The sequence below is a fragment of the Quercus lobata genome, chromosome 4, assembly GCF_001633185.2.
Source record: "Quercus lobata isolate SW786 chromosome 4, ValleyOak3.0 Primary Assembly, whole genome shotgun sequence".
NCBI lineage: Eukaryota > Viridiplantae > Streptophyta > Magnoliopsida > Fagales > Fagaceae > Quercus > Quercus lobata.
Window position 1 is genome coordinate 16,474,536 of NC_044907.1, and position 10,408 is coordinate 16,484,943.

At 34.1% G+C, this 10,408-nt stretch overlaps 1 protein-coding gene across 2 annotated transcripts; it reads right to left on the bottom strand.

Annotated features, from left to right (window-relative positions):
* Nucleotides 1-448: 448 nt before the first annotated feature.
* LOC115983977 (phosphatidylinositol 4-phosphate 5-kinase 6-like) lies at nucleotides 449-5,751 on the bottom strand. Of its 2 annotated transcripts, XM_031106844.1 has the most exons (9): nucleotides 4,206-5,751; nucleotides 3,760-3,826; nucleotides 3,287-3,459; nucleotides 2,721-2,886; nucleotides 2,202-2,318; nucleotides 1,927-2,120; nucleotides 1,723-1,847; nucleotides 1,546-1,624; nucleotides 449-1,111 (listed from the first exon to the last, which is right to left on the bottom strand). In XM_031106844.1, exons 1-9 carry the CDS (start codon nucleotides 5,333-5,335, stop codon nucleotides 823-825), a joined length of 2,340 nt encoding a protein of 779 aa, XP_030962704.1. In that variant the 5' UTR covers nucleotides 5,336-5,751; the 3' UTR covers nucleotides 449-822. The 2 variants fall into 2 exon arrangements, with proteins under 2 accessions (XP_030962704.1, XP_030962706.1); XM_031106846.1 differs by lacking the exon at nucleotides 3,760-3,826 and having other exon boundaries at nucleotides 3,287-3,454.
* Between the last annotated feature and the right edge of the window lie 4,657 nt (nucleotides 5,752-10,408).

Here is a 10,408-nt window from a genome sequence, read left to right on the forward strand (position 1 = left end):
AAACTACCAAGAAAGAATATGAGATAAACAAAAACATATTGTCGATGATCAATAGTGCTCCCCCATTACCCCCCAGCTGTGAGTCTGACTTATTGGACTTCCACCCCTTCACCAATAATCTTTTTCTTTTTCTTTTTTTCCTTTTCTTTTTCAAACATTCAACCCCTCCTGTCTTTTTCAACCTAATAAGAAACATAAACAAATAAAGCCCTCCTATAGTAAACAACAAGAGGATATTATCATATTAATACATTTAATATGTGACACCAAGCCAACATTTAGGGGGAGGGGGACAGAAACAAAAAATATAGTAGATCAACTGTTTGTGAGATTGAAAATACTTTTCTAACAATCTATTCCTGTTCATGTAAATCTTTGTACATAAATAAATAGTTGGAATTGCTTCTGTACATTTAAAAAAAAAAAAAAAAAAAATGAATACCGAATTCAGAAGACTCCTCACCTTATAGAAAAATTTGGATACAAAAAGAATTGATTCCAATATAGATTTCACCCTTTTGTTAATTCATTTACAATTGGAAGAGGCTAAAAAGCTCTGGTTAAAACTTTAATCTATACCTTGAACATATCATACTTTTGTAACTATAATTTGAAAAGATGATGAGGGGAAAATTGCAATGCAGAATGTTACAAAGCATGTATCTCTTGCAACCACAAAACACCCTCCAATCCAATGAGCATGTCAATGGCCAAAATATAAGTAACCTCTTTCTGTTAAGTAATGTCATTTCCTTCGAAAACCAACTGTACACGGATGGCCACAAGCTGAAAATTGAAAAATATGGGTCAACCTCTATAGTTTCAAGTGTCTTCTAGAAAAACTCTGAAGATGAAATCACGAAAGCGTCTTGAGTATTGCTTAGGATCAACAGCAGAGATTGAAGTTGGGTCGTATTGGAATGATTTGTATGCATGCTCAAGCTTTTTGCTAATATCATAGTCTTGTAGTATGTCAATTATACCAAAGAAAAGGATAACATCATATAATTGTCCTGTTGGTTCTCCAACCAGCTGAGTATCATAGTCACTTCTTCTGACTGTCTGCTCAACCCGTGCTGGCATGTTTATACCTAATTTAATGGATGCCCACCTGCAGCATGCAATCAGATAAAAATGAGAAATGCAAAATTGAGGTATGGATCTTGAGCATGGTAATAGAGTATCAAGAATAAACCAAAATACAGTATGAGGAATCAATAAAGGAAATATTTGTGATCAAGATGACCACCGATCAGCCTTTAGGATTTATGTTAAAAATATTCCCAATAAGAGGGGATAAAGTCAACAATATATGTTGAGTTGGGAAGAACAAATGTGTATTTTCTGTTGGGAAAAAAATTGATAGATGTTAGTCTAGAATATTTTGGGAAACTCAGAAAACTATTTGTGAACAAAATATGACCTTAAATTAGTGAGTAAGATGGAGTTGTATAGTCATGGTCTTATGGACAATTCATGTGTGAGTTGGGAGTTAAGGACTTTTTCAAAAAGGTTAAAAACACAACGTTTATGAACATGATGTACCGGGTAGGATCCAAAAGAAGCTGATCCATATCTATTCTAGAAAGTTGAGGCGTTCCTTCATTGTCAAAGTCTCCGTTTCCTGAAAGATAAGTTCATCCATTCTGTAAGAATTCATGTTGAAATGATGAAGCCAGAGAGAAATTCCAAATGGTAAATAACCAGTAAGAGAGTGAGTACCAGAGGTACGGCTTCTAGGCGTGAGGCACTCCCTAGTTGAAGTTTCTCGGAAGTGAAGACCAACCAATAGACTGTAGTCCATAATCCTCTCCTGTTCAAGAAAGTCGCAATCCCTGTCCACTTGCCTGCGTGAAGGTACATTTCAGCTTACAAAGAGAAACAGAAATTAGAACAAAAGAATGGGAGATCGGAGCAAAAATTAACCTGCAGAACTCTTGAAACCAAACTTTCTGCAACCTGAATATATAATTGAGATCAAGGTCCTTAAGGGTGGTTGTTGGATCAATCTCTGCATCAGGTTTATCAGTTGTACGGCCATGGGAAGAACCTTTCAAATCAAACCGCCTGTGAATTGCATACTCAGAGCAGAACAGGTTTCCCATTATGACAAATCGAACCTGAATTGCAAGAAAGTCAGTGCATCAGTATTTTCTCTTTTTGATTGCTAATGAGAGATATTCTATACATCTTGACATTACCTTCTTCTGGGCAGCTCCTGTCAGTTTGACACAATGAAGACCATAAAACTTTGTGACTAGAGTATTCTCAAAGGCCCGGAAATGATTGTAGTAAGCTGGGAGCATCCGTAAGAGCACCTGTAATCATGTTGGCAAGTTATAATTGCATACAATTCCAGACATAATTGGAAAAAATGTCATGTAAAAGTGGCTAGTGTTTAGCTTAAGTTAGCAATAATTTGTATAAGTGTCAAATATAAGTGATATCAAGTAATGCATGGTCAAAAGAACAAGAAGCTTATGTGATCGTTCTGTAATTACCCAGAAGCTGTAAATGATTTCTCAATAAATAGCAAAACATGATAATTTGAGAATTATTCAACCGGAAGGACCAAATTCTAAATATGTAATCAAAAGTTCAGACATAGTTTGAAAAGTTTTTAGAGTTAAGAGTTGTTGCAGGGAAACTACAATGGAAGCGGATTGTGAAGTTCAGTGTTTGTCTCAAATTAGGTGAGGGAAGCAGAAAAAAGAACTTACTTTTACTTCCGCTTTCTTCACGGTTTTTATCATGTACCGGTCATCATTGGTCAAGTAGAAAAAGCTTCCACTTTTTCCAGGGGATGAGAGCTCCCGTAGGGCATCATTCCCACAAAGTGATAACATGTAATCTGCTGGATCTACCTTGAACAACTTCCTAAGAGTCCTGAAAATTAGAATACGATGGACCATCAGGCCCTGTATGTTTCAAATCAACATTACAACAGGTTTGCTGAAGGTAAAATATTATCATAAGTCTGATGTTATTACCGAGCACTTCATTGTATGAGATGAATGAGTCATGTTAACTTAAGACTGCTTTTAAAAAATCACTTAAGACAGATTTCAAGCCATTAAAGTTATCTGGGAGACTAAAGATATGTATGAGTAAAATATCGACATATTTGAGTCCCATACATGATAATTGTAGAAATCATGTGAATACATATCTGAGAATCCACTTTCTTATAGCACCAGACACACCCTTTCTGAAGTTTGCAATAAAATCTGAAATGCAAAGCCAAAAGAAGACTAGCAATGTAGAAGTTAATCTTTCAAGGGCTGACCTGAAAACAACTGGGCAGTAGTCCTTCCATTTGAAGTCACACGACTGATGAGGGGGAGTGTGCTTGGATCCTTCTGGTGGAAATTTTGTCCATACTTTTTCCTTGGGATCAAAGGCTGAAGCCCTCAAATCAAGGGTTGTCTTTGGAGCAGGCCTTCCAACAGAATGTCTGTGCTATGGCACAAAAAGTCAGTTATAGACATTGAAGATTAAAAATTATTGATAGATATTTCAGAACAGCAGAGATTCATAAAAGAAAGTTTCACCACATCCTTAGTCCTGGTCTGAATCAATTTAGTTCTAGGAGACAAAAGTTGTTAATACTGTCAATTTGTTATACTAGAAACGTTAGAGAAGATTTAATATAGAGTTCGGGATTGAAACAATTTTTCAAAATTATTGTCTTCCAAGTTTCCTTTGTATACCTAAGAGTTCAAAGAATTTCTTACAAAACTGGTGAATAGCACAACATACAGTGAAACCTTTGCTACAAACTAAAGTGGATGATCGTTGTAACTTGTAAGCTAAAACCCTGAGGATACTAAAGACATGAATAAACATTATACATCAGTGGAATGGTTCAAGAGACTGAAATGCATATCATAAAACCTTTGCAACTGAAAATGATTGGTGTGAAACATCCAAAGATTCAAAAATAACCCATTTCATGTATTCAGCTTTGAACCAGATAAAGAAATTGAACCTCTGAATATACAGCAGAAAATGCATGATGTTTCATAGGAATATAACAGTGGGAAAACCCCTGACTCCATTTCCTCAAACCATTATATTTGAATGAAACATAATTAGTGTTAAAAACATGGGAAGAAAGCAAAATTTATATCAAACCTAATATAACCCGAACAAAACAAAACATTGCGTGAAAAAAGACTAGGAAACAACCAACGAATAATCAATACCTGATTCCTAACTGCAAATTGAGCATGAGCTCATAGTTCTTATGCCCTTTAGATATTGTCACCCCCGGTCTTTTCACCGGCTTTAGTCTTAACAGTTGTGATACATTCCCTTTCTTAACAGACTCCTCATGCTGAAGATTCCCCAATCCCTCAACTCCATTGACACTGCCAGCCTCACCGTTCCCCCAAAAATAATCATTTAACATTCCATCCATGGACTCCCTCCTAGGCCTGACACTCGCATCATAACCTTTCCTCTTCTGGAAGAGCTCCCCTTCAAGACCAGGCCAATTCACCATCTTCTGAGAAGGAAAAATGGACACTTTCTCCCCAGGACTAATCTGGCAATCATTCAAATCCACTGCAAAAACCTCTTGGGGGTCCCAATCCAAATTCCCATTAGAATTAATTGATGGATAATAACTTCCATTTTGGTCAGTAGTATCCTTACTCCAAACCCCCACATAAAAACTCCCATCTGGCCACCTAAAAGTCCCATTCCCTTTAGGCCAACCATCTTCCCAACACCCATCATACCTGTTCCCATTGCTCCAAATCATTGTACCATTCCCATTCATAACCCCATTTCTCCACTGCCCAATATAATGGTTCCCATTCTTCCATTGGTACCTCCCTTGTCCATCTTGCAATCCACGCCTCCATTCACCCTCATAGTAATCTCCATTGGAAAAGCTTTTAGTCCCATGTCCATGCTTCAAGTTCATCACCCAATAACCTCTATATGTGTCCCCAGATGAACCAGTATAAGTCCCTCTACCATCCATATAACCAGTCTTGAACTCACCCTCATAGGTGGCACCAGAAGGCCAACTAAACTTACCTTTCCCCATGGTCTTGCCTCTGTACCATTCACCAACATACATGCACCCATCTGGCCAGAGGTACTTACCATGTCCATGTGGGAAATTGTCAATCCATTGGCCTGTATAGAAGTCCCCATTGGAGAGTACCCTCTCAGCATGGTAGGCATGGCATGGACCTGCTGCATCAGGCTCATCATCATCATCAGCATGTGCTACAGACATGGGTGTTCTTTTCTTTGCAATAGCTTGTGATTTCCGCACTGTTGCTTCCCAGGCCTTCACAATGCCAATGTTTTCTTTGCTCATCCTAAGAACTCTGTCTCTGTCTCTGTCTCTCTCTCTCTCTCTCTCTATCCCTCTTATCTCTCACATTGTTTTTGTTTCCTCAGGTTCATACATGAGTCAATCTCTCTCTCTCTCTCTCTCAAAACTTGATCTTTAGGAGCAGGACTATTTCTTGACAGAAACTGTAGGTGGTGGAGAATGGAGGGAACTGAGAAAATGACACAAACAAAAACAAAAAACACAAAAAGATTATGTTTTTGTTTTATGTGAGTTTACTGTTGTTTTTATGTGTTTCTCTGACTTTCTGGGTTGGTTTAGCTAAATGGGTATTTCAGATTTCACTTTTCAGACAAACCATAATTTGGATGTGTTAAGATTGATGGGGAGAGCAAAAACGGGGTAGGTTGTTAGCAGTGACTTGCTTTTTGTTTCTTTGTTTCTGGGTGTACTTTCTTTGTTTTTTTCTTTTCCCACTTTTTTTTTATTTATTTTTTTTATCTTTTTGTATTTTGTATTTTGTTGTTTTTCTCTCTCTCTATTTCTTTATTTGGTCTGGTTTGAACAAAGATTCAACACGTTCATTCTTTGATTCCGGATTTGCCTCCTAGAACTACTAACAGACCAAACAGTTGGAGGGAGGAGATAAATGGTGGTGCTGATGATGTGCTTGCCATTTTTAGTGTTTCACATAAGCCAAATAGGCAACTACCAAACTAATTTTAGTCTTTAGTTTTTACAAATACAGATTTTGCCTTAAAGGAATTTTCTATATTCTCCTTTTGATGCTGATTTTGCATTGATGTCCTTGCACTTTAACTTAATTCTAAATGATTCCTACTCCCTTTGAGAATTTGGATTTTGTCACTGAATTTGAGCCTTCTTTCTTCTCTTTGGTCAAATGTTGTGTATGGTCATTGTTTAGCATATATAGTAGTTGCTTTTAAATACCTTTTTATTTATATTTTTTTGAGAATCATTTACTTTCACATACCTAAATAAGAACTTTAAAAAATAAGAACCACTTATTTTCTTTTCTTTTTTTCTTTTTTTGGCCAAATGATTGAAGAATCAAAACTTTAATAATTCATTCACTTGTGGGTTGGAAATCCAATCATCTTGGGAGAAAGTAAAAGGAGCAAACTTCAACAAACAATGAGCTTGTAGAGATTTTGAATTTCTAAGTTTTTTCTTTGCAAAAGAATTTCTCGGTTATATCCTTTACCGTTGGACCACTCGGCTTATCAAAAATAATAAATACTTTCCACATAAAACTATATTTTCATTATTATAATTAGTTGCTTTAAATTTTAACGGCTTAAAAGCCTAACGGGTAATTGAAAACAATAATAAGTTAATAACTAATGGTATTTGTTTTTTTTTTTTTTTTTTTGGGATAACTAATGGTAAGTTTGATATGAATTAATTGTTCTTGTTTCGGTCATTTGATTACATTTTCATTACATGGGATGGTTATTTTCCTTTCTAAAAGAGTTATTGCTTATTGCTTAATAGAACAAAACTTAATTATACTATTTAGGTATTGTTCCATAGGAACTCTTTTTAAGATTTAACAATGTGACTTTTTTCTTATGAGATGAAAGTGTATTTTTAATTAGGTATAGTCACATAACTGAATCTTAAGAAGAGAACCTAAGTAACAGCACATTAGTATTGTACCTAAGTTTTGCCCTAGTTAATGTGTAAAACTTTAAAAATTAATAAATTTTCATGATCATCTTCCACTCGAGTCCTTCGGCAGGACCACCATAACTCGGCATCCTCTACAAGATACATGTAAATGGTAGTCAAATTTTAACCATCTACTTATTCCTTGAAATACTGCTCGCATACCCAAAAAAAAACTCCAAATCCTTGGCACTTTGAGTACCCTTAAATGACTTTGGTTTAAGAATGTTCATCTTTGTGGACACTTCCCTCTCTGCTAGGAAGGCCAATGATTGTTCTTTTCAACAAGGCCAACACAGTTTTCAAGTGCCTTATTGCCTCTTTGACAATATCAGTTTGCATTGCCAATGCTAAAACCAACTCCTCAATATGATAAAAGGCTACATCTATATGATCTGTCACAGCATTCTTCAGATTCAACCTTTCAAAAATTGAACCCTGGTCTTCTTGTGCAAGAGACCCAAGAATGGCTTCCAAATGACTAAATAAGTCACTCTTTCTCTCATTTAATGCAAAGAACCATTAGCCATGGTCATAAAATTACACTTTGATTACAACCATGCATGCACCACAATGAGGCAGCACCTATTGTTGCCTAAGAAATCTAGAACACCTTGCTTAGCCTATGGGATGCCCTTCATACCCATAAGTTTGTGGTTTCCATAGGTTACAAGTGTCTCCAAATATAGTCACCCATCTCAAGGAACATTAAATTACTTGAAATATCGGAATGAAAAAATGTAATTATTTTCCTTTACACAAGAAAAGGAGAGAGAGAGATTAGTTATTTTACCTTGCTTTTTTTTTTAGATTGGATTTGTTTTTTTGATAAATTTAGATTGGATTATTTTTAGCATTGACATAACAATGTCTCTTTAAGCCCTAAGTTTTTTTTAGGGGAGTTTAAGCCCTAATAAATAGAATATTTGTGAGAAAAATAACAAATAATTCTAACATCTAAACAAGATATCACCAAAATCGCAAGGAAGAAAAGCATTGGTTGAAAATTAATCTTTCTATAACAACTATAGATGTTATGTCAAGAGTCATGTAACTCAACTAATTAGTATTTCTTAGTGTTTCTAAGACATTCAAGGTTCAAATATCTTTTCTCCATTGTAATTATTGAATTATAAAAATAAAATAAAAACTATAGAAGATATGACCAAAACCTATTAAAGAACTTTAAAAAATTATTTCCACAACCCTTAAAAAGAAGCTTGTGTTTATTTATTTATTTATTTTTTTTTTTTTTGAGAATCCCTAAAGAAAAGCTTTTAAGTTTAAACAATAATAGGATGTATTGTCTTTTAAACCAATAAGAATATCTTCCATTAAGATATGTTAAATTCTATATACTTTTCAAGACTTTTGAGTTTTGAAACTAAAGTGGATATATTTCACTATCCCATCTAGTTCCACAACATTTTCTAAACCACAAAATGGATTTTTTCCATAATCTTAGTTGCAAGGGTAGAGGTGGAATGAAGTCTTTAATGATTGGTCAAAGATGGTAACAACCACAACAAGGGCAAGACACCAAAATATATCAATAAGATTAAAAAAAAAAAAAAATGCAAAAACATAGGACAGAAATGCAAATTCCTCCACCATAGCTATAGCTGGAATTTGCTTTAAATGGAGGGCTCCTTTCAATTATCTGTAAAATGAGTCCAATGGTCCCAAATTCCAATCGTGCAGCCTGCTATTTCTCAGACAAGGTCAAACCCTAGCTCTAAATCCTTTATGACCCCACAAATGGGTTTGGTTTCGTTGGAGAGGCAATGCAAAGGTAATCCTCGTCCCTTTAAAGAGACAACCTCCTGATTAAGGTATGATGATGATGGGTCACACAAAAGCAAAAAACCTCTCTTGTCAATATTTTGACTATTTTTCCCCCTTTATTCTAGATGCCTTTTTTTTTTTCTTTTTCTTTTTTTAATACTATAAAGTGAACATTCTATGTACATTTTTTTAATCTTTAGGGCCTTTTACCAAGAATAAATTTTTTTTAATCTTTCGGGCTTTTACCAAGAATTTAAAAAAAAAAAAAAAAAAAATCTTTAGAGGTAATCTACTATGAACCCTCACATATTAGTATTGGTGAGATCTCCTCCTCAAAAAATTATTGTCCAACCATAAGGCCAAATGGGTTTCGGTCATAAACATTTGTTAGAGTTATGATTAAATTGATTAAATTTATCATTTTTTTTAAATAATTTAAACTTTTAGGACAATTAGTAATTTATTAACATTATTCAATGAGAAAATAAAACTGGATAATTCTTATATAACGTCTTAAAATGAAATTTTGTGGAGAATACATGTTTAGTGATTTGTCTATAATTTGAATTTTGATCAATTTCTTTGTGAACTTTGAAACTGATTTTAAATAAATTTAATTCAATTTTGTTAGGATTAGGGAACAGGATAATTTGATCCTTATATGGGTAAATCCAAAAAATTTATGAACAAAGTCGATCATTAGTTCCCAACCTTTAGGCCGAATAGAAATGGCTATCGTTCTAGCATTCTCCTTCTCCTTCTCTTTATTTTTGTTGCTTGGTTACTAAATAAGCAAAAAGATTGGGCAAATGTTGCAACTTGCAAGTTAGAATGAAGATTTTTTTTTTCTAATTTTTTTATTTTATAGAGAAACAAGAAAAGTTATTAATTATGATTGACTTAAATTTTGATGTTGATGCTCATCCTGCAACGTTCTAATTGGATAACATTTAAACGGCGGCACTCCCAAATGAACTTTTGATAATTAATTTAAAATTCATTTTGCTGGAGAAAGGTTTTGTGGCAGTAATGGAATTATGTTTTAGTAGCCAAATATTACCTCTCTCTTAGTCCTTTTTTTTTTTTTTTTTAATATAGGTCGGCTCAAAAATAATTGAAATTTCTCCGTACACACTAGGATTATTATTGTTATTTTATTTATTAAAAAAAAAAAAAAAAAAAAAAAAAAAAAAAAAAAAACCTAAATCAACTGTCAACACCTCTCTCTCTCTCTCTCTCTCTCATTTCTCTCTCTCTCATTTGAAGCGATAATATTTGTTTGAGCATTTTTTATGATTTTTTCTATAAAAAAAAAAAAAAATGAAAAAGGCAGATAGTAGATGGGAGGGAAATGGGGTTCCAATCATAAACATGAGACACCATAAATTTAGTAATTGTTAACTAAAAATTTCAAACTGAATCTTCTATAATTAGACTTGGGAGATGAGAAGGAGCTTATCTATTTTTTATTTTTTATTTTTTGCTAAATTGAGCTTAATGATTATGAATGTTGCATTGTCTTTCCCAACATTACTTGGAGAAAATCTAGGATTACACCTTCTGTTGCCACAACTTTACTATAATTTTGATATAGCATGTTATGAGTGGTAGATGAAAAGTAGT